Consider the following 25,535-nt stretch of genomic DNA (forward strand, 5'->3'; position numbering starts at 1 on the left):
AATTCTACATAGTTTAGAGTTCAATAATGTTATCATACAAATAAGAATGATAACAAAACTCACAAATAACTTATGCTGATTACCAACAACTTGCATTTATATAGCACCTTTAACGTAGTAAAATGTCCCAAGGCATTACACAGGAGTGACTATCAAACAAAATTTGACACCAAGCCACATGACCAAAAGCCTGGTCAAAAAGGTAGGTTTTAAAGGAGCGTCTTAAAGGAGGAGAGGTTCAGGGAGGGGATTCCAGAGATTAGGGCTTAGGCAGCTGTAGGCACTGCCGCCAATGATGGAGCAATTAAAACTGGGGATGCACAAGAGGCAATAATTGGAGGAGCGCAGAGTTCTCAGAGTGCTGTAGGACTGGATGAGGTAACAGGAGGTGCGAGGCCATGGAGGGATTTGAAAACAAGGATGAGAATTTTAAAATCGAGGCGTTCCTGGACCGAGAGGTCAGCAAGCGCAGGGGTAATAGGGAACAGGACTTGGTGCAAGTTAGGATATGGGCAGCAGAGTTTTGGATGAGTAGAATAAAAACAACCTGTATGGTTGAAGACTAATCCAATTAAAAGGTGATTTATGTGTTTTTAAAAAAAAAAGTAAGAAAAAATTAAGGCAGCTGCAGGTTAACACAATAAATAATGGACATCACATAACATAGGGTAGCTTTTTAATCAAAAAAACCCTAGCGGGGCCTGGTTAGGATGGGGCTTGGCACATGGGGGCACTCTCCTTTGAAAATTACGCCAACCCTGGAAAACAGGCAATATTGTTTTCTCATTGCAGCAGCTTCTACATATTGCAGGCATCTGACCAAGATGTACATAAAAGGAGGATGAAAGACATCCTTCTTGATCTAGACAATAAACACCCACACTCTAAACAAGTTTATAGACTTTAGGTTATTCTTGACAGACAATCCAAACCATGTTTGTTAAAGAACATGAGGAATCTTGTCCAAAAGGATCTTTAGAAACAATTCTGGTTGAGGATTAAGAACAAGTATCATCATGCTTAGTTGGTCAATTGCTAGTCCTTAGAGTTAAATAAAAGCTGAATCCAGTATTACCTAAAGTACAGTTTTCCATACAAGAAACTTAAATTCATAAGAAGGCAAAGAGTTGAAAGGAGGACAGATAAGTTGATAAAGTCCCAGATCTGAACCTCAAGGTGGGTTGGAGGAAAGAAGGAGGCAAGATTTCTCAGCCAATTTCATTGAATGGGATGCAAGGGGCTGTTTACCAGGAGATCCTTTCTGAGAAAAAAAATGTAGAAAGCAGCAGGAAGTGCAACCTGAAGTCTCACTTTCAGTAAGTGTTGGACATACTCCAAAATAAAGGAAATCACAACATGGCAAAAGGTTCAAGAATGAGAATGTTGATAACATGTTTAGTTTTCTGGCTGAAAACCAGATGAAGTTCTTCCATTTAATGTTAAACTATTTTGTTTTTGGAAGACTTTATCAGAAAATACTGCTGGGTCTGAATAGAGATGTTGATCAACAACAAGTCCTTCCTATAGAAAAAGAAGACTAGAGCATTTATATCCCATGCTAGTATGACTAAGAAGGATTTCTAAGGCTAACCTAGCTTCATGAAATCAAAGTTACTTTCTCCATTTTTATTTTTTTTAAATAATCTTTTGGGAATCAGAATAAATCCAAAAACAAATTTGTACTCTCTTAAAAATGGCATAATCTTGAGGACCAGAGATGGACAGGCTGGCACCATTACAAGTAGGCTTACTTCCATGTAAACTAACCTCATACTTTGAAAAACACAGACATGCAAGTATGTCATCACCTGTTGACTGGGTATGTCAGATTAGTTTAGAGTCAACTGTTACATTGTATACACGTCAAGAGGGTGATCAAGTGGTCAATCAGAAGCATGTTCTATTAGAAATTTCAAGAATGACAATGTTAATAAAATGAGTTCAGTGCTACAAGGACTAGATAAGCAAACTGGAATTCAAGCATGGTCATGTGCCTCTTGGAAGACCGTTTCACCCATGCAGCCAGGTTGTGCACTCCGCAACTTGTCAAGGACAAAGGTGGCACTTGTAACCAGAACCCTGACAGAATGTTTGGCTCCAAGGTTTCCAGCCCAATGCCAGAATACATATCTGGTCTGTTATTACCACTGGAGACCACTGGATGGCAATGGTGAACAGTTTGGAGACTATTAATTGCATCAACTTCTTAAAAAGTCATGCATCCAGTACCATAAAAATGGCTACCACCAGACAAAAAAACAAAGTTCCACAGTCCTTTATACAACACTCGTGACCACAAAGAAAAGGCCTGTTCGTAAGACGACGATTCCCAGAGATATTTGACATTTATCAATGAATAAAGTGCTTTTCTGGCTTCAGTTGAGATTTCTTGTAATTCATGAGCAAATAAATCCTTGAAAAATAAGGAGAACTTGCAATATCTCATCAAGGTGCTCTAATGAGCTAACCACACAATTAAGTACAGACATGCAATAGCTGCAGCCACAAATAGGCAGCAATAACAAGGGCAATTTGTAAATCCCCTAGGAGCAGATGCAAGTTCAACAGGGAATAACTTGTACTGGTATTTCCTTCTCAAGGTGTGAAACATCTGGAACTTATGGTGTGGTGGTCAAATCAGTACACAGCAGTCTGTGTGTTTGAGGTTTATTTGGGCCAGCTAATTTACCAGAATATGTAACAACAACAATTCTAAATTTTTCTTTTCTGTCAAGTATATTTATTGGTTCCTGGCCCAGGGAAGTATTATCTCATTTTTTTTGAGGGGGGGTGGGGAGGTGAAGAAAAGAGGAAAGAAAATCACAAATTAACAGCAATAACACTTCCTTTCCTGGCCTGCTGGAAGCTTCTGCATGACAACAGAGTAAAGCAGACTTTTCACTTCAGCTGCATTAATATTTGAATAAATGGTTAAACAATTTAACAATTTCTGTAAATTTGGAGAATCCTGGCTTCAAATACAAAGGAAATCCTGTGTGATGCTAATTAAAGTTTTGTGCCCGTCAGCAGCATTGACCAATGTTTTGCATGAACCAGTATTGAGGGCACTGAACCTACAAAGTACTTTTCTGCAGCAGAATACACCTCCCGAGCAGCAGTGTCTTAGAAATGAGGGGCCAACAATGCCAACTTACCAGATGCTGACTCCTGTCCTGGAGGTTTATGTCCAACTGCCAGAGCCTGCCTCCGTAAGCCCTGTTGAAGAATCCTAGGCATTTCTGACTGCTAACCATATTGTGCTTGAATAACAAGCATCTGAAGCAGTAGCCATGGCTGTCAGCAGTGAAGACTGGGAACACCAAGCAATCAAAGGTTTCAACATTATTGTCAAAAATTACAAGTGCTGTAAAATATTAAGTCAAATAGACTAAAAAGTGAAAGAAAAAAAAAAGATTTTTAAATGAAGGAATAATCCAAATGCCAAGAATGGAAAAACAACTTGTGTCAGGTAAGGAATGATTCCCTTTTTATAGAATCATAGAAATTAAGGCCATTTATCCCATCACGCCTGTGCCGGGGATAACTCTTCAACTGGAGCTATCAAGTCGAATCCTATTTCGCTGCCCTTTCCCTGTATTCTTTTATATTTTTCTTTTCAAATACTCGACCAATTCTTTAGACAAAATGTCGACACAGAATCACAGAGGTGATATCCTGACATCATGATACCTTTCTCAGTGATTATCTATTTGTCAAGTTTACTCAAGGGGTAAGTGGGGAATGCTGTAATGAAGTTGTCATCATGGGGGGATTTTCTTAATACTACAGGAAAAGGAAAACAAATAAGTCAGATTATAATAGTATCCTGACTGGCTCGACAGACCAAGCCCAAAGATCATAGTATCATAAGATTTAGAATAGCTATGGAAAAAGACTCTGACCACACTAAAGTAAAAATACTCAATTGAAGGAGGGCCAATTTCAGTGGGATGAGAACAGATCTGGCCTGGGTAAATTGGAATCATAGATTGGCAGGCAAAACTGTAATTGAACAGTGGGCAGCCTTTAAAGAGGAGATGGTTCGGGTACAGAAAAGGTACATTCCAACGAGGGAGAAAGGTAGGGCAACTAAAGCTAGAACTCCCTGGATGACAAACGAGATAGAGAATAAGATGAAGCGGAAAAAAGTGGCAAATGACAGGTGTCAGGTTGATAACACAAGTGAGAACCAGGCAGAATATAGAAAGTTCAGAGGGGAAATGGAAAAAGGAAATAAGAGGGGCAAAGAGAGAGTATGAGAATAGACTAGCGACCAACATCAAAGGGAATCCAAAAGTCTTCTACAGGCATGTTAACAGTAAACGGGTAGTAAGAGGAGGGGTGGGGCCGATTAGGGACCATAAAGGAGATCTGCTCATGGAGGCAGTGGTCAAGGCTGAGGTACTAAATGAGTACTTTGCATTGGCCTTTTCCAGAGTCTCGGTAAAGGAAGATATAGTTAAGATACTGGATGGGCTAAAAATTAAGAAGAGGTACTAGAAAGGCTAGCTGTACTTAAAATAGATAAGTCACCTGGTCTGGATGGGATGCACCCTAGGATGCTGAGGGAAGTAAGGGGGGAAACTGCGGAGGTACTGGCCATAATCTTCCAGATATCCTTAGATAAGGGAGTGGTGCCAGAGGACTGGAGAACTGCAAATGTTACACCCTTGTTCAAAAAAGGATGTAAAGATAAACCCAGCAACTACAGACCAGGCAGTTTAACCTCGGTGGTAGGGAAACTTTTGGAAACGATAATCCGGGACAGAATTAACAGTCCCTTGGATGAGTGTGGATTGATTAGGGAAAGCCAGCATGGATTTATTAAAGGCAAATTGTGTTTAACCAACTTGATAGCTTTTTGATGAGGTAACAGAGAGGGTAAATGAGGGCAATGCAGTTGATGTGGTGTATTTGGATTTTCAAAAAGCGTTTGATTAAGTGTTTGCTATTAAGATTGCGACCCATGGAATAAAGGGGGCAACAGCCACATGGATACAGAATTGGCTAAATGACAGGAAACAGAGTAGTGGTGAACGGGTGTTTTTCGGACTGGAGGGAGGTGTGAAGTGTGTTCCCCAGGGATCGGTGCAGGGACCACTGCTTTTCTTGATATATATTAATGACTTGGACCTGGAGTACAGGGCACAATTTCCGAATTTGCAGATGACACAAAACTTGGAAGGGTAGTGAACAGTGAAGAGGATAGTGATAGACTTCAAGAGGATATAGACAGGCTGGTGGCATGGGCGGACATGTGGCAGATGAAGTTCAATACAGAAAAGTACTAGGTGATACATTTTAGTAGGAAAAATGAGGAGAGGCAATATAAACTAGAGGGCACAACTCTAAAAGGGGTGGAGGAACAGAAGGACCTGGGAGAATATGTGCATAAATCGTTGAAGGTGGCAGGGCAGGTTGAGAAAGCGGTTAAAAAAGCATACGGGATCCTGGGCTTAATAAATAGAGGCATAGAGTACAAAAGCAAGGAAGTTATGAAGAACCTTTATAAAACACTGGTTCTGCCACAACTGGAGTATTGTGTCCACTTCTGGGCACCGCACTTTAGGAAGGATGTGAAGACCTTAGAGAGGATGCAGAGGAGATTTACTAGAATGATTCCAGGGATGAGGGACTTAAATTACTTGGTTAGAATGGAGAAGTTGGGAATGTTCTCCTTGGAACTGAGAAGGTTGCAAGGAGATTTGATAGAGGTATTCAAAATCATGAAGAGTAGATAGAGATAGGTGGAAGGGTCAAGAACCAGATGGCATGGATTTAAGGTGATTGGCAAAAGAACCAAAGGTGATACGAGGAAAAACATTTTTGCACAGCGAGTGGTTAGGATCTGGAATGCACTGCCCGAGGAAGTGGTGGAGGCAGATTCAATCATGACCTTCAAAAGGAAACTGGATAAGTACTCGAAACAAAGAAATTTGCAGGGCTACGGGGATAGGGCGGGGCAGTGGGACGAGCTGGATAGAGCCGACGTGGACTCAATGGGTCGAATGGCCTTCTTCCATGCTGTAACCTTCTATGATTCTATGAAAGTTAGGGCAACAGAAGTCCACCAATCCGGGGAAAGAAACAATTAAGTACCCAGCCATTACTAACGTGCTGGCTCAGATGCTGCTGGATTAGCTTTTTGCTTAATCTCGAGAGCAACTTCATGATCCCTAACCTATATCATCAGAATGGCTCCAGCTTTTTTTTTCCAAGTTTTTAAAAAAAACATTCAAATACTTTTAATGTTTTGGATTGCCTCTCCTTTAAGTTTTCTTAACATCTTGTCCTAGCTGTAATAGCATCTTGATTTTTCCCCTCACAGGTAAGTTTTTTTTGGTTTTGATTTTATATATTGATATGTTCCTCCTTCTCGCAAGGTTTTAATCTCCCCTCTATTGTTTAACTTCATTAACGAGGCTCCACTTGGACACACAATGCCTCTCCTTTGCCGTTGTTTTCAAGACTAGCATGGCTCCTGCTCTGGCTCCACCCCAATGTTTTGGTGATTTGAGTGGACATGCCCCCAGAGACCACGATGCTATGCATTGGTTATCCCAGCAGCTGGTTGGGCCATTCTCAGCTGCCTCTAGTCTCGTCAGCAATCTCCCGCCAGTGAATCCCTTCTAAAGCACCTCAGTCATTATCGGATGCTGAATGTGCCACACTCATTGTTCATCTTTTGGCCACCAACAGCCCCTTGTCAGCTGCTGCCCCTCCTGTGCCTCAGGCCTGTTGTCTGCTTATAGTTTAGTCGCATTCCCCTGACACTGTCCCCTGCCCACCCACCACGCCAGCCCACCACCTGTATATCAATTCTCACCATCACTTCTGTACGACTGCATGTTAGCTATTTCCTCTGTTGATTTCGAGTGGTGCTTCCCCTTTCACCCCCTGCCCGAGGAAACACTAAATGATAAAGGTAAATGTTGATGAACATAACACTTCAAAATATGAAGCATCTGAAGGGCGCTCAGTCATTTCTTTTTCTATTAATTACTCAGAGTGTAGTGGCCCGATGAAGAACTTTCCGGACGTCCCCAATAGCAACCCAGAAATCCATTCGCGCCCAAATGATTAAAATGTCGTCAAAGGGCCTGGATTCTCCATAACCTGGCTTAAGTAAAATAAGTTATTAGAAATGCGGGCAGTTTCCTCCTCATCTGTTCACCATTCTATAGCTCAAGCAGTCTGACCCATTTCTCCCAGCTACTGTCTGCCTTGGAGATCAAAAGCACAAGGCACACAAGGTAGCGAAGCAGCAACAACATACTGCTGCATCTTCCTTCTCACGATCCTTCAGCAGTTTCATCTGAAACATTTGATTTGTGTGTTCGCTACTCTGTAACTGACTTAAAATCGGGGGCCATGTATTTACTCATACTGGACATTTTCCCCCAGCTACCCAACTCAAGCTTCATCATCCCCAACGCTCTGTTTTCCAGCGGTATTTTTAGTGTCAATAAATCACTGGGGCAGGTTCAGTGCTGTCAGAACCAAGGTGCAAGTTGGCACCAAGCCCGAGTCGGACATTAGGATCAAAAGGAGTTAATTGCTTCTTTAAGCATGCAACCTAATTTGCTATTTACAGCTAATTTATCAGCAAGTCTCTCATAATCCTAATCAAATTTGTTGTGTAGCAAGGATGCATAGCTCAGGATGGTACCAATGGCAGAAACTTGCAACCAATGTCATTTGAACTCATCCACTGAAAATGCCAACTTCCACCTATGTAACCTCTCCTGCCTGCACCCCTGCCTCAGCCCATCTGCTTCTGAAATCTTCATCCATGCCTTTGTCGACTATTCCAATGCTCTCCTGAACAGCCTCCCATCCTCCACCCTCAGTATATGTTAGCTCATCCAAAATTCTGCAGCCCTATCCCTTTCCTACGTCACCAATCTCTGGTGCATTACTAAAAACAAAAACAAATCTTCACTGTACAAATCCCACATATGGTACACTGTAGTTTCGACCCCAAGATTTCAAACTACTCTCAAAGCTACTCTACCAGTCTGCATAATCAAATCTCTGTACTACATTTCATACTATATGGACCAAAAACAATGAAGTAATCAGTCACAGGTGCAAACATAAGCAGTATATAAACAATGATATACTCTCTAAGTTCTCAATTCATTTACTAAGACCATCAGAACTCAGGGTTGTAGTTAACTGGAACCTTCTATAACTAAAAGGAATCGCTAACCAGTGTTAAAACTCCAGAAAGCTATTAATATTTCACCTAACTGCGACGGTTTGTTACAGTACATATGCCGATATAGTAATTTGTGATTGTTAATACTTAGTGTAGCTATTCAACTTGGACATCACACACGGATGCATTTCTCATACACAGCTATGTTGGCTTTGCACAGTATAATGAATGAATAGACAGAAGTAGAAGAAACAGGGCTTGCCATTTACAAATCACACAGACTTCTGAAAAGAAATGGTCTCGTAATAACTAAATTTAAACAGACATCAGAGGGAAGAACTAACCAAAAAAACAAAGCAGACTTAACCCAGCATTTGTATCCAAGATATTGGTTGTAGCAACATATATACATTTATGCTTCAACAATTAGAAGAACTTTATGTACACTTCATTCAATTGGGCATCAATGTTAACTGAAAAATGTTAGCACTAAAAAAAACTATGCTGGAATTCTTAACCAGGGTCTGTTTTCAGAACCATTTATTTAAAACATCTGTTAAAAAAGCTTAACTAGACAAAAAGATCTGCATTGGTCTGTACTCTCGTGAAAAGGGTATCAACATACAAAACAAAATTCACTAACAAAAAGAAACTAATGTGTCACATTAAACGTGAAAACAAAATTGATTTATGTATTAATTTTAAGAATGGAAGGCCGATGTCTGCAGAATTTAAGCATAACTGAGTTATAATTCCTTTATGTAATCATTAATTATGGTTATAATGTATATTGACAGAGTTTTACTTTGCAAATTAAGTTAATTTGCTGCTGATGGTCTTTGTGGAATAGTATATTAAATTACTTTAAATTTATTCCATTAAATTTAATAAAACATTTAATTACTTTAAAACCCTCACTATCACTTAGGGATTAAAATAAAATATCACCAACACTGAAGATTTTGGAACATGGAAGCAAAAGTGAGGAGGAAATGTAAATTACACTAATAAGCACATCCTTCTAAGCTGTGCATCATTGAAGTAACCGTTTGCTCTTTCCCCTAGCAAAAATACTGTGACTTTATTCATAAAACGTGCTTCATTTAGCTGGAATTAATCCATTTATGTTCAACCAATTATTGCTATTTCTGTAAAATAAAATTTCTACAGCATACAAATGTAAAGGAATATTAGAAAAACAGTAAAATAATGAAGTACATGTAAATGTTTACACCAGTTAGAAATCATGCCACATTTATACAATCATTTCTGCAATTGCCAACATGAGTCCCGGGTAAAGGATATCACTGAGAGGGTGCAGAACATTTTGAGGGAGGAAGGGGAACAGCCAGGAGTCGTGGTCCATGTGGGAACCAATGACACAGGAAGGAAAAGGGTCGAGGTCCTGCAGTCAGAGTTTCAGGAGCTCGGGAGAAAGTTAAAAAGTCAGACCTCAAAAGGTAGTAATCTCTGGATTACTCCCAGTGCCACGCACTTATAAGTATAGGAATGAGGCAGGTTAATGCGTGGCTGGATCAATGGTGCTGGAGGAAGGGCTTCAGATTCCTGGGGCATTGGGACCAGTGCTGGGGCAGGAGGGATCTGTTCAAGATGGACGGGTTGCACCTCAACAGAGCTGGGACCAATGTCCTCGCAGGGAGGTTAACGAGTGCTGTGGGGGAGGATTTAAACTAATTTGGCAGGGGGATGGGCGCTGGGAGGAAACATCAGGGAGGAGAAACAAGGCGCACAGAGGACTGGGGGGGATAAGTAGCACTAGAGTAAAGAATAGTTCAGAAATAGGAGGGATCAGACGGGGGCAACCGCGAGGCAGTCTATGAGATTGGAGTGCATGTGGGTAAAGGAACGTAGCATGGTAAATAAGGTTGGTGAGCTGCAGGCACAAGACGCCTCACAGGACTATGATATAGTGGCAATAACAGAGACCTGCCTCAAAGAAGGGGAGGGTTGGGTACTTAATATTCCTGAATACAAGGTATTCCTGAATACAAGGTATTCAGGAATGAAAGGGAAGGAAGGAAAGGAGGTGGGGTGGCAGTTTTGATCAAAGAAACTATTATATAACTGGAAAGGAATGATATAGTTTTGGGGTCAAAGACAGAATCTATTTGGTTAGAATTAAGGAACAATAGCAGAGCTATTACACTGCTGGGTATATACTATGGGCCACCAAATAGAGGAAGGAGATGGAGAAGAACATTTGCAGGCAAATTACAGAAAGATGTAAGAACGAGGAATAGTGAAAATGGGGGACTTCAATTATCCCAATATAGACTGGGACAGTAAAATGTGTTCAAGAGAACTTTCTGGAACAGTGAGCTTCCAGCCCAACCAGGAAGGAAACAGTGCTGGATCGAATTCTGGGGAATGAAGTGTGGCAGGTGGAGCATGTTTCAGTGGGGGAGCATTTGGGGAACAGTGATCATAATATCATTAGGTTTAGCATAGTTATGGAACAGGACAAGGAACAATCAAATGTGCAAGTGCTTAACTGGAGGAGGGCAAATTTCATTCAGTTAAGTAGGGATCTTGCCCAAGTGAATTGGAATCAAAAATTGGTAGGCAAAACAGTGATTGAACAATGGGAGGCCTTCAAGGAGGAGTTGGTTTGAGTATAGAGTAAACACACCCCTACGAGGGGGAAAGGAAGGGCGTCCAATGCTAGAGCTCCCTGGATGACTAAAGATATAGAGATTAAAATGAAACAGAAAAAGGAGGCACATGACGAATGTAAGGTTCATAATACAGTCGAGAACTAGGCTGAATACAGGAAGTACAGAGGAGATCTAAAAAAGGGAATGAGGGGCAAAGAGAGAGTATGAGAATAGATTAGCGGCTAACATAAAAGGGAACCCAAAAGTTTTTTATAAACATATAAACAGTAAAAGGGTAGTCAAAGAAAGGGCGGGACCAATTAGGGACAAAAAAAGTGATCTTCTTGTGGAGGCAGAGGGCATGGCTGAGGCACTCAATGAATACTAGAGAAGAGGATGCTGCCATTGTAGCAGCAAAGGAGGAAGTAGTAGCAATATTGGATAGGATAAAAATAGATAAAGAGGAGGCACTTAAAAGACTGGCAGTACTCAAAGTAGAAAAGTCACCCAGTCCAGATGGGATGCATCCTAGGTTACTGAGGGAAGTAAGGGTGGAAATTGCAGAGGCTCTGGCCACGATCTTCCGATTCTCCCTAGATATGGGGATGGTGCCAGAGGACTAGAGGATTGCAAATGTTGCACCCCTGCTCAAAAAAGGAGAGAGGGACTGGCAATTACAGGCCAGTCAGTGGTGGGGAAACTTTTAGAGACAATAATCTGGGACAAAATTAATTGGTACTTGGAAAAGTATGGGCTACCAAATGAAAGTAGCACGGATTTATTAAAGGAAAATTGTGTTTGACTAACTTGATTGAGTTCTTTGATGAAGGAACGGAGAGGGTTGATGAGGGTGGTGCGGTTGATGTTGTCTACTTGGACTTTCAAAAGGCATTTGATAAAGTACCACAAAATATACTTGTGAGCAAAATGAAAGCCCATGGGATAAAAGGGACAGTAGCAGCGTGTATACAAAATTGGCTAGAGGACAGAAAGCAGAGAGTAGTAGTGAACGGTTGTTTTTCAGACTGGAGGGAAGTATACAGTGGTGTTCCCCAGGGGTTAGTATTAGGACCATTGCTCTTTTTGATATATATTAATGACCTGGATTTGGGTATAGAGGGTATAATTTCAAAGTTTGCAGATGACACGAAACTTGGAAATGTAGTAAACAATGTGGAGGATAGTAACAGACTTCAGGAGGACAAAGACAGACTGATGAAATAGGCAGATGAAATTTATCGCAGAGAAGTGGGAAGTGATGCATTTTGGTGGGAAGAATGAGTAGAGGCAATGTAAACTAAATGGTACAATTTTAAAGAGGGTGCAGGAACAGAGACGTACATAAATCTTTGAAGGTGACAAGCCAAGTTGAGAAGGCTGTTAAAAAAAGCATATGAGATCCTGTGCTTTATTAACAGAGGCATGGAGTACAAAAGCAAGGAAGTTATGCTAAAACTTTATAAAACACTGGTTAGGCTGCAGCTGGAGTATTGTGTTCAATTTTGGACACCACTCTTTAGGAAGGATATCAAGGCCTTAGAGAGGGTGCAGAGAGATTTACTAGAATGATGCCAGGGGTGATGGACTTCAGTTATGTGGAGAGACTGGAGAAGCTGGGGTTGTTCTCCTTAGAACAGAGAAGGTTAAGGGGAGATTTGATAGAAGTGTTCAAAATCATCAATGGCTTTGACAGAGTAAATAAGGAGAAACTGTTTCCAGTGGCAGAAGGTGATCAGCAAAAGAGCCAGAGGTGACATGAGGAAACATTCTTTTACGCAGCAAGTTGTAATGATCTGGAACGCACTGCCTGAAAGGGTGGGAAGCAGATTCAATAGTAACTTTCAAAAGGGAATTATACAATCATATAGCACAGGAGGTGGCCATTCAGTCCATTGTGCCTATGCCAGCTCTTTGAAAGAGCTATCCAATTATTCCCACTCACCATCTCTTCCCCATAGTCTTGAAAATTTTTCCTTTTCAGGTATTTTGGTTACCTGTCCTAATATCTCCTTATGTGGCTCTGTGTCAAATTTTGTTTGATAATGCTCCTATGAAACGCCTTGGGATGTTTTACTATGTTAAAAGGCACTAAATAAATGGAAGTTGTTGTTGTTGTATATCCAATTCCTTTTTGAAAGTTACTATTTAATCTGCTTCCACCACCCTTTCAGGTAGTGCTTCCAAATGATAATAACTCACTGTGTAAAATAAAATTCTCCTCATCTCCCCACTGGTTGTTTTGCCAATTACCTTAAATCTGTGTCCTCTGGTCATCTATCCTCCTGCCACTGGAAACAATTTACTCTATCCCCCCTAAAACTCTTCATAATTTTGAACACCTCTATTAAATCTCCCCATAACCTTCTCTGCTCTAAGGAGAACAATTCCAGCTTCACTAGTCTCTCTACACAACTGAAGTCCCTCATACCTGATACCATTCTAGAAAATCTCCTCTTCACCCTCTCCAAGGCCTTGACATCCTTCCTAAAATGTGGTGCCCAGAATTGGACACAATACACCAACTGAGGCCGAACCAGTGATTTATAAAGGCTTAGCAAAACTTCCGTCCTTTTAGGAACACAGGAACAGGAGTAGGCCATTCAGCCCCTCGTGCCTGCTCCGCCATTTGATAAGATCATGGCTGATCTGTGATCTAACTCCATATACCCGCCTTTAGCCCATATCCCTTAATACCTTTGATTGCCAAAAAGCTATTTATCTCAGATTTCAATTTAGCAATTGAGCTAGTATCAATTGCCGTTTGCGGAAGAGAGTTCCAAACTTCTACCACCCTTTGTGTGTAGAAATGTTTTCTAATCTCGCTCCTGAAAGGTCTGGCTCTAATTTTTAGACTGTGTCCCCTATTCCTAGAATCCCCAACCAGCGGAAATAGTTTCTCTCTATCCACCCTATCCGTCCCCCTTAATATCTTGTAAACTTCGATCAGATCACCCCTTAACCTTCAAAACTCCAGAGAATACAACCCCAATTTGTGTAATCTCTCCTCGTAACTTAACCCTTGAAGTCCGGGTATCATTCTAGTAAACCTACGCTGCACTCCCTCGAAGGCCAGTATGTCCTTCCGAAGGTGCGGTGCCCAGAACTACTCACAGTACTCCAGGTGCGGTCTAACCAGGGATTTGTATGGCTGCAGCATAACTTCTGCCCCCTTGTACTCTAGCCGTCTAGATATAAAGGCCAGCATTCCATTAGCCTTATTGATTATTTCTGCACCTGTTCATGACACTTCAATGATCTATGTACCTGAACCCCTAAGTTCCTTTGGACATCCACTGTTTTTAACCTTTTACCATTTAGAAAGTACCCTGTTCTATCCTTTTTTGATCCAAAGTGGATGACCTCACATTTGTCCACATTGAATTCCATTTGCCACAGTTTTGCCCATTCACCTAATCTATCAATATCGCTTTGTAATTTTATGTTTTCATCTACACTGCTTACAATGCCACCAATCTTTATGTCATCGGCAAACTTAGATATGAGACTTTCTATGCCTTCATCCAAGTCGTTAATAAATATTGTGAATAATTGAGGCCCCAAGACAGATCCTTGCGGGACTCCACTAGTCACACCCTGCCAATGTGAGTACCTACCCATTATCCCTACTCTCTGTCGCCTTTCGCTCAGCCAACTTCCTAACCAAGTCCGTACTTTTCCCTCGATTCCATGGGCTTCTATCTTAGCTAACAGTCTCTTATGTGGGACCTTATCAAATGCCTTCTGGAAGTCCATATAAATAACATCCATTGACATTCCCCTGTCCACTACTTTAGTCACCTCTTCAAAAAATTCAATCAGGGTTGTCAGGCACGACCTACCTTTCACAAATCCATGCTGGCTCTCTCTGATTAACTGAAAATTCTCGAGGTGTTCAGTCCCCTATCCTTAATTATAGACTCCAGCATTTTCCTCACAACAGATGTTAGGCTAACTGGTCTATAATTCCCTGGTTTCCCTCTCTCTCCTGTCTTAAAAAGTGGAGTGACATGTGCAATTTTCCAATCCAGAGGGACAGTTCCTGAATCTAGAGAACTTTGAAAGATTATAGTTAGGGCATCTGCAATGTGCTCACCTACTTCCTTTAAAACTCTGGGATGGAAACCATCTGGTACTGGGGATTTGTCACTCTTTAGTGCTATTCTTTTCTTCATTACTGTTGCTTTACTTATGTTAATTTTATCGAGTCCCTGTCCCCGATTCAATATTAGTTTTCTTGGGATTTCCGGCATGCTCTACTGTAAATACTGACGCAAAGGAATCGTTCAACATGTCCGCCATTTCCCCATTGTCAATGACAATATCCTCACTTTCAGTTTTAAAGGGGCCAATACTGCTCCTGACCACCCTCTTTTTCCTAATGTAACTATAAAAGTTCTTCATATTGGTTTTGATATCCCTTGCGAGTTTCTTTTCATACTCTCTTTTTGTAGCTCTTACTATCTGTTTTGTGACCCTTTGTATCTTTCCCATTCGCCAGGATCTGTGCCATTTTTTGCCTTTTTATATGCCCTTTCCTTCTGTCTTATACTGTCCCTTACCTCTTTAGTTGTCCATGGCTGTTTTTTCTGGCAAGTAGAGTTCTTGCCCCTCAGGGGTATAAACCGATTCTGTATCACGTTAAATGTTTCTTTAAACATTTCCCATTGATCATCAGTCATTTTACCCATTAACAGATTTGCCCAGTTTACTGTGGACAGTCTCTGTCTCATCCCATTGAAGTCGGCCTTACCCAAGTCTAGAATCTTAGCAGCTGACTCACTTGTTTCCCTTTCAAACACTACATTGAACTCGATCATGTTAGGATTGCTATTGGATAGATGTTCACGCACAGTTAAGCCATTAACTAAATCTGGTTCATTACTCATTACTAAATCTAGTATGGCTTGCCCCCTTGTTGCCTCCAGGACATACTGCTGTAGAAAACTATCCCGAACACACTCAAGAAATTCACGACCTTTCTGACAGTTGCTAGTCTGCTTTTCCCAATCTATGTGAAGGTTAAAGTCCCCCATTAAGACCACTATACCTTTCTTACACGCTTGTCTAATCTCTGCATTTATACAATCTAGCACTTCAGAGCTACTGCCAGGGGTCCTATACACAATTCCCACCATAGTCTTAGATCCTTTCCTATTTTTCAATTCAACCCATAAGGTCTCCGTTGGCTGCTTACCTCTCGTTATATCCTCCTTTATCATTGAAGTGATTTTATCTCTATTCATTAAGGCTACTCCTCCCCCTCTTCCATTTTCCCTGTCTCTCCTGTAGACCTTATAACCCGGTATATTTAGTTCCCAATCCTGACCATCCTGCAGCCATGTCTCGGTGATAGATATCATGTCATACCCTCCAATTTGAATTTGAACCTGTAGTTCATTTAATTTATTCCTTATACTCAGTGCATTTGTATATAGAACTCTTAGTTGGGCCACACACCCTAGCCTGACCTTCAGCTTTGATGCTGGGTTAATCGCCTTACACCTTCTAGTTTTCACTTTATCTGTGGTGTCTAAAGTACGCTTTTCCCTTTCACTTGTTCTTGAACAACTGTTTGTACTATTTGTATTGTAAATTTCCCCTGGGTCTTCCCCTCTCTTGCTGCTCTCAACTTTACTCCCTTCTGACTCCCCTCTCAGGTTCCCATCCCCCTGCCACTCTAGTTTAAACCTTCCCCTCTATTTATAAAGCCCAGGATTTTGTATGCTTTTTTTTTTAAAACAGTCTTATCAACTTGTCCTGCCACTTTCAAAGAATTGGATAAGGACATGAAGCGAAAAGAGTAGGGGAATATGACCAATTGGATAGCTCTTTCAAAGAGCTGGCACAGGCACAATGGGCCGAATGGCCTCCACCTGTGCAGTACCTACTGTGATACTTTGACATCAATTTCAATACATTAAAAATCAGTAACACTGTTCTGGACTGGTGTAAGCCTTTTAAAAAGTAAAGCTTTTATTTTTTATAACTGAAATGCAATTAAAAATTCAGTAATGATATCCACAAATATGGTTAATAATGTCTTGAGTTACTCTCAAAATAAATTACCTTGCAGTAGTTACATATCTTTTCCTACACAGAATTTTTAACAACTTTTACTCCAACATTGCTGAATAGGTTAGATTTTAATTACTGTTACTATAATTACTGGAGTCCTGGTGACATTTTATAGCAGCCTAGTTTTACGGGTATCTTAATATTAAGTTCATTAAAATGACCAACGACACAAGTGAAACCTCCACAATGACTTGTAGTTCATAATTAGGTAATCGCAGATTAAAAGCTTGGGCTTTAACATACCCAGCTAAGTATTAAGATAGTCACTAATGTGCCAAAACTAGGCATATGCACAACGAGTCCATTATTACATTATGTATTTTGAGAGTTTTGCAGAAATCCAAATTGTGGATTTAACAAATTTAAATAATTATCATCTAATCCTTGGGTGTCCTTGTACATGAATCACAAAAAGTTAACATGCAAGTACAGCAAGCAATTAGAAAGGCAAATGGTATGTTAGCCTTTATTGCAAGAGGGTTGGAGTATAAGAGTAAGAAGGTCTTGCTGCAATTATATAGGGCTCTGGTGAGGCAACACCTGGAGTACTGCATACAGTTTTGGTTTCCTTACCTAAGGAAGGATATATTTGCCTTGGAGGGCATGCAACGAAGGTTTACTAGATTGACTACTGGGATGAGAGGGTTGTGCCAAGAGGAGAGATTGTATAGAATGGGCTTATATTCTCTGGAGTTTAGAAGAATGAGAGGTGATCTCATTGAAATGTATAAAATTCTTAGAGGGCTTGATAGGGTAGGTGTTGAGAGGCTGTTTCCCTTGGCTGGAGAGTCTAGAACTAGGGGTCATCGTCTCAAGGTAAGAAGTCGGCCATTTAGGACTGAGATGAGGAAAAATTTCTTCAGAGGGTTGTGAATCTTTAGAATTCTCTACCCCAGAGGGATGTGGATGCTCAGTCATTGAGTATATTCAAGACTCAGATCGATAGATTTTTGGACTGTAAGTGAATCAAAGGATATGAGGATAGGGCGAGATAGTGGAGTTGAGCTAGAAGATCAGTTATGGCGGAGCAGGCTCAAGGGGCTGTCTCACCTATTCCTGTTCCAATTTCTCATGATGTTATGTAATCCTGAATTTATATCAGGGACAAACCTTGGTCTAATCTACTGTAAGACTGAGATTATTACAAGATTAGTATTGGGACTAATTGATTAATGTTGCTCAATACTACAGAATTTTTTTTTAAAACAAGAGAGAGGATATTTGCTGCCTTCGTGAGCTAACTGCCTTGAGTCTGGTGAATGGAATCTTTTTTTCTTCCCATTTGGAACTCACATCAGAGCCATCTCTAAGAAGTGTCTTAACACTTGCATCATGGATTTTATGTATGAATGGACCGGGGATGCTTGTGGGGGGGGGAAAGAAAATATTTCAGCTGTCAAATGGATCTATAGGACACATATGAATGCTACCACTTCATTGTGACATGAAGAGTGAGTTCTGGGAGCACACAAGTGTTATTAACTGTGCTGAGAACAGTGTTACAGTAAATCTGACAGATAAGCACCTTTAGCTCTTTACATGAATTGAATTCTTTATTCCACAGGCAATTCCCCATTTGGCAAAAGAAACCTCTACATAAAGCTGTCCCTTAACATTACTTACAAAAGTCCCCAGATAGGGTCAATGCCATGTCTGCAGTTTGTGTCTGTTCAAAAATGAACAAACTACAGCAAATGAGAAAAATAAACTTTGGTAGCTTACAAAACACGAAGCAGTTTGTGTGGTCTGTGCCAGCACTACTGCAAATGTATATTGCATTTCAACTCATTTATAGTCAGAACACCTAGTTCTGATTGATCATGCTAAAAATCAAATGCCATGGGGGGAAATTCTACAATGTATAACAGAGTTTATAAAATTTCTAAAAACAATAGTACCACATGACCTTTTAGATTCAAATTACCTCGGGGTATTACATGGTTCAGTAGAAGTATCATTAAAAGTTCTTTTTTGTGGGGAAGGGACAGGAGAAGTACGTTTATATTGAGTCTACAGCACAGAAACAGGCCATTCAGCCCAATTGGTTTATGCTGGCATTTATGCTCCACACGAGCCTCCTCCCTCCCTACTTTATCTAACCCTATCAGCATACCCTTCTATTCCTTTCTCCCTCTTGTGCTTATCTAGCTTCCCTTTAAATGCACCTCTGCTATTTGCCTCAACCACTCCTTGTGGTATCGCATTCCACATTCTTACCACTCTTTGGGTAAAGAAGTTTCTCCTGAATTCTCTATTGGATTTATTAGTGACTATCTTATATTTATGACCTCCAGTTTTGGACGTCCCCCACAAGCGGAAACATTTTCTCTACGTCTATTCTACCAAACCCTTTTAACCTTCTCTTTTCTAGAGAAAAGAGCCTCAGCCTTTCCTGATAAGCATATCTTCTCAGTCTGGTATCATCCTTGTGAATCCTTTTTGCACCTTCTCCAATGCATCTATACCCTTTTTCAATATGGAGACCAGAACTGTGCACAGTACTCCAAATGTGATCTAAACTAGGTCCCATACAAGTTTAACATAACTTCTCTGCTTTTCAATTCTATCCCTCTAGCAATGACCCCCAGTGCTTGGTTTGCCGTTTTTATGGCCTAATTAACCTGCATCACTACTTTTAGCGATGTGTATCTGTACCCCGAGATCCCTTTATCTTCTACCCCATTTAGCCTCTTATTATCCAAGCAGTACGTGGGCTCCTTATTCTTCCAACCAAAGTGCACCACCTCACACTTACACATATTGAAATTCATTTGCCAATTATATATCCATTCTGCAAGTTTATTGATGTTTTCTTGCATTTTGACGCATTCTTCCTTTGTATTAACTACAGCCCCCAATTGGGTGTTGTCCGCAAATTTTGAAATTGTACTTCCGATTCCAGAGTCCAAATTGTTCATGTAAATTGTGAACAATAGCGGTCCCAGCACCGGTCCTTGTGGAACACCACTTCCCACCTTTTGCCAGTCTGAGTAGCTACCCTTAACCCCTATTCTCTGTTTTCTGTTTTGTAGCCAGTTTGCTATCCATTCTGCTACCCATTCCCGGACTCCACATGCTCTGACCTTAGTCATGGGTCCACAATGTAGTACCTTAACAAAGGCCTTTCGAAAATCCAAATATATCACATCTACTAGATTACCCTTGTCTACTCTTTGTTACTTCTTCAAAGAATTCAATAAGGTTGGTCAAGCATGACTTTCCCCTCTGAAATCCAGGTTGACTACTCTTGATAATATTATCGGTTTCTCGACGTTCTTCAATTACATCTTTGAGTAAAGATTCTTACCAGTGACATTAAGCTAACTGGTGGAAAATTCCCTGGACTTGTTCTATCTCCCTTTTTAAATATAGGAATAACATTAGTTGTCCACCAGTCTTCTGGAATTATTCCTTTTTCTAATGATTTATAACTTCTTTTAATATGCGCGGATACAATCTATCCAGCTCAGGGGTTTTATCCTCTCTAAGTTTGATTAGTTTATCAATTATCGCCCCCCTTTCTATCTTAAATGTCTTTATATCTTTTCTGATCCTTTCTTCTAATGTCATACCCACCTATGAGTTTATCTTGTGCACCCCTTAATGGCCCTATCCCTATCCTGATTTTTCTTTTGTTATTTATGTGTCTGTAGAATACTTTACTATTTCTTTTTATATTCTTTGATAATTTAATTTTGTAGTTCCTCTTTGCTTTCCTAATTATTTTTTGGCTTCTTTCCTAACCTCTTCATATTCCCTTTTGTCATCCTCTCCTTTATTGTCTGCGTACTTAGAGTAGGCCTTTTTCTTTAGTTTCAATTTTATCCATATCTCTTCATTCATCCGTGGTGTTTCATTATTGACTAGTTTGTTCTTGTTTTTTTTAAAAAGAGGAATGTATTTCTCCTGAACTCCACTGATCACCGTCTAAAATATTTCCCACTACAATTCTATCTCTTGGTCTGTTACATTTTTTTTCCAGTTTACCTTCCCTGGTTCCATTCTCATCCCCATAAAATTAGCTTTTTCCAATCTATCACTTTGGTCTTTGTCTTACTTATGTCTATCTCACTCATTATTTTAAATGTTATTATGTTATGATCGCTAGTGCCTAGATGTTCCCCTCTGCTTATTTCTCTTATCTGCACTGTATCATTTCCTATTACTAGATCCAGCAGCAATTCCTTTCTTGAGGGGCTTCTCACATACTGGGTAAGAAAGGAGTCGTGTGCACACGTAAAAACTCCATTCCCCTTTCCCTACCTCTTCTTGCCAGTTTATTTGGAGGTAGCTGAAATCTCCCATGATTATTATTCAATTTTTTCACTCATTTCATAGATTTGCCTACATATTTCTTCCTCCATTTCCCTTCCACTATTAGGTGGTCTGTACAATATATCTGTTAATGTGATCAATCCCTTCTTATCCTTTGTCTCAATCCATATGGTTTCTGTTTCTACCTTAATCTTCCTTATGCCCCTTTGTTCCATTGTCATTACGTTGTCTCTAATTAGTACAGCGACCCCGCCCTCTTCTTCCGTCCCTATCCTTTCTAAATACATTATATCCTGCAATATTTAAACTGCTCTTTACATAGACATGTTTTGGTTATCCCTACTACACCTGGCTCCTCGCTATAAATGATTGCCTCCAGTTCCCCCGTTTTGTTTCGATGCTGCGCACATTGTTGTACAGGCAATTTCATTTGCTTTTAATAATTGTTCCACTCAATTTATTTTTAACAGTCATTTTGTACTCATGTTCTATAACTGTATTTGTTCCATGACCATTTATGTTACCCTTGTTCCTTACCTTGGTCTGACCTTTACTCTCATCTCTTATTTCTTTTATCAACAGACTTATGTTATTTTTCCCAGATCCCTCACCTGTCTTACTAGTTTATAGCCCTATTCAGCCTTTCTGCTGGGACACTGGAACCATTCTAGTTCAGGTGGAGCCCATCCCAGTGGTACAGCTCCTTCCTGTCCCAGTATTGGTGCCAGTGTCTCATGAAATGGAACCCCTCCTTCTCACACCAGTCTTTCAGCCACGCATTCACCTTCCTGATCTGTCTATCCTTATGCCAATTAGCAGGTGGCTCGGGAAGTAATCCCGAGATTACCACCAGTGAGGTCCTGTTTTTTAAATTTAGTTCCTAACTTCTGATATTCTCTTAGCAGAACCTCCTTCCTTTTCTTCCCTATGTCATTGGTCCCAACATGGACCACGACAACTGGATCTTCCCCCTCCCTTTCCGAGTTTTTCTCCAGTTGCTCAGAGATATCCTTTACCCTTGCACCAGGTAGGCAAAACACCTCCTGGACTCTTGGTCGCGAATGCAGAGGATGCCATCTATCCCCGATGACTACGTCCTTTCTATTCTGCTTCTCCCCCTCTTGGACTGCCTCTTGCTCCACGGTGCCATGTTTAGTAGATTCACCCAACTCTCACCAAGCTCTGTGCTTAAAGCTTTGAGTTTAGTAATGAGAGATACTTCAATCCACCCTAATAACAAAGATAACACCTACATAATGAAGCAGTCAGTTAAGGACAGAAACTACTCAAGGATCTCCAAGCTGGCAATAAAATTGACATTTTTACTAATATATGAAAGAAATGTATTTTAAGAACACAAGAACTATGAGCAGAAGTAGACCACACAGCCCCTCGAGCCTGCTTCACTATTCAATAAGATCATGGCTGATCTTCTACCTGAACTCCACTTTCCCGCCCGATTCCCATATCCCTCGATTCCCTTACAGTCCAAAAATCTATCAATCTCAGTCTTGAATATACTCAACGACTGAGCAACCACAGCCCTCTGGGGTAAAGAATTCCAAAGATTTACAATCCTCTGAGTGAAGAAATTTTTCCTCATCTCGGTCCTAAATGGTCGACCCCTCATCTTGAGACTATGACCCCTAGTTCTACACCTCTCGTTTCTTCTACAAAAAAAGGAGGGGTGTACTTTGAAAATAAAAGTACTCTCCCAAGTCATTCGCTCCCCTTTAATATGTTGTTGTCTTTACCTTATACCATCATACACTTTTTAAAACATCTTTAATAATACTCACGAGAATGGGGATTAGAAAATGGTACAACAGTATGCAAAATGCTTTGTCACTGCTTACTATCAAGAGGGTGGGGGAAGATTGTAGAACATTAAATTCCTACCTTTATCATTCTGGAAAGGTCTCCAGCATCTGCCAGTTCCAGTACAATGTTTAGTTCATTGTCTTCAATGAATGATGCAAGATATTTTATTACATTTGGATGGTTCAGTTGCTGTGAAATACATAGGCACGTAAATCATTTAATCAAACATTTGTCACTGTGGATTTTGCAAGTATCCACAATTCCCTAAGATGCAGTGTGGTCACCCATAATTTCAATCTTGATGTGGAGATGCCGGTGATGGACTGGGGTTGACAATTGTAAACAATTTTACAACACCAAGTTATAGTCCAGCAATTTTATTTTAAAATGAATTTAAAATAAAATTGCTGGACTATAACTTGGTGTTGTAAAATTGTTTACAATTTCAATCTTATTTGACTAACCTGATGAAATCATGATACCCCTCGAAAAATAACTTTATGATAACCTATTTTAAGTATTCAAAACTATACAGATTCTTTGCTTAGCCATGACATTTTGAGTTTCCATTAAATCTGCCATGCTCCTTGTATTAAGTGTGCTGTGGCACAGCGATGGGAGTTAATTTAGTCCTGCACTCAATTCAGTTCCCAATCTCAGCCACCATGCTGTGGAGAGTAGGCAGAGATCTAGGGCACGATTTTAAAAGGGTGGTGGGATGGCAGTTTGGGGGTGAACGAGCGCACGGATAACCCGAATAATAAAAACTTACCGTTCTCCACGCGATCGCAAATTAATCCTGTTTTCAGGTTCGCCATCCGAAAGCTGCGCAGTGGGTAGACTGCGCACACGCATGACCTGCTGTCAGCTGGAGCATCTAGATATAAAGGGTCATTGCTCCAATGAATTTTGCTGGAGCAAAGAGCCAGAAGACCCAATGGAGCAGCACAGGGGCAAGCCTGCTCCAAGATTCAACGATGCCTCACTTGAGGCGCTGTTGGCCGGGGTGAGGAGGAGGAGGGAACTATTTTACCCGGCCGAGAGGAGGAAGCGCCCGGTCTCTGCCACCAAGAAGGCCTGGCTCGAGGTGGCAGAGGAGGTCACCAGCAGCAGCAACATATCCCACACTTGGGTCCAGTGCAGGAAGCGTTTCAATGACCTAACTAGGTCAGCAAAAGGGAGTACACTTCCTGATTCTTCTGCATTCCGTGTTGCACATCACCAACATCCCCCGCAACTCATTCTGCACTGCCAAGACTATTCCATCACATCACTCCTCACACCCACTTAATGCTCATCTTCAACTTACCTTCACTTCCTAAGCATTTCCTCACCTCCCCATTTGTACCCCCCCCAACAACCACTCACTCCAATCCTGATCCAATGTGATGTCTCTGTCTCATACTCACTCTCTGATGCACCTCTTCCATGGTCAGCCTCACCCAAAGCAATGCATTCATCAGCTGACCACTTCACCATCACTCACTCACACGTCTGTACTTTCTCCCCTTCAAGAAGACAGTGCAAAATGCACGCAAGAGGGCGAGGACTGGAGGGGGGTCACAACAAATAGTGGACCTCACAGAGGCAGAGGAGGAGACCCTGGAGATCAACCGCACAGAGTGCCTGTCCGTCGGGGACGCTGAGACCGGCACCCCACAAACGTCTGGTGACACATCTTTAGCATTCATTACACACAACATAAATTGATGTTAACAATGCTTGGCATGTTGAACACCTCAGTATGCTCATCGCAACTTGACACATTTGCGATGATGCTTCATACTGCCTTCTGTTCTCTTCTGTTCAACAACCGCAGTGATGGGAGAGGGCGATTCCTCAGAGGAGCTCCCGGCCACTTAGGGCACAGCGTCACATCTTAGTGAGCCATCCACCAGCGCAGATACTTACACCTTGGTGGGTTCTAGCGGTCAGTTAGTTGGGTTGGCACCTGGTGAGTCACCACACACAAATGAGCACGAGCAGACACTGGTGGCAGGGGCAGCTGTGGAGAGTCCGTGTCAGTGGGCACACTCCTCTCCAGGGTCTGCTCAGCAGGACGTAGATGCTGAACCCTGGGGGCCATCCTTTAAAAGGAGAATGATCGAGGGACAGCCGCATATTTGAGAGGTACTGAAACAGGTGCCATGCACACTCTCCACAATAGCGCAGAGGATGGAGGAGTCCAACTCCTGCATTAGTGGAATGGTGGCACAGGTACGTGAGGGAATCTCTGAGATAGTGTCATAGAGACATGAGGAACTGTTTGAGATAGTGTCGAACGTAACTGCTGAAATATCTGAGATAGTGTCGCAGGGAACTGCAGAAATGTCTGAAGATAGTGTTGCAGGTAAGTGCGGGAGAGAAGGCTAGCCTCCATTGAGCTTCGGGCACGGCTCGCAAATGAGTCCATTCAGGCCCTGACAACAGCCGTTCGGACTCAGGGTGAACAACATTCTGCCACCTTAAACAGGCAGACAGAAACTTTACAACTGGGCTGACAAAGCATCACCCGTGTCCTCCAAACTGTTCTCCAGCAGGGTGATAGGAGTGATGTGGGCCTGGCCTAGGAGAGGGATGATGGCGAA

General features: G+C 41.2%; 1 protein-coding gene across 4 annotated transcripts in view; it reads right to left on the minus strand.

The window, feature by feature from the left end:
* Positions 1–25,535, minus strand: part of nek7 (NIMA-related kinase 7) — a 188,522-nt gene that overhangs the window by 42,196 nt on the left and 120,791 nt on the right. For all 4 annotated transcript variants that reach the window (XM_067990628.1, XM_067990631.1, XM_067990629.1 and 1 more), the window contains exon 6: positions 23,026–23,136. In XM_067990628.1, coding sequence (XP_067846729.1) covers positions 23,026–23,136 — 111 coding nt within the window. The remainder of the gene's footprint in view (positions 1–23,025; positions 23,137–25,535) is intronic.

The sequence above is a fragment of the Heptranchias perlo genome, chromosome 9 (assembly GCF_035084215.1).
Source record: "Heptranchias perlo isolate sHepPer1 chromosome 9, sHepPer1.hap1, whole genome shotgun sequence".
Classification (NCBI taxonomy): domain Eukaryota; kingdom Metazoa; phylum Chordata; class Chondrichthyes; order Hexanchiformes; family Hexanchidae; genus Heptranchias; species Heptranchias perlo.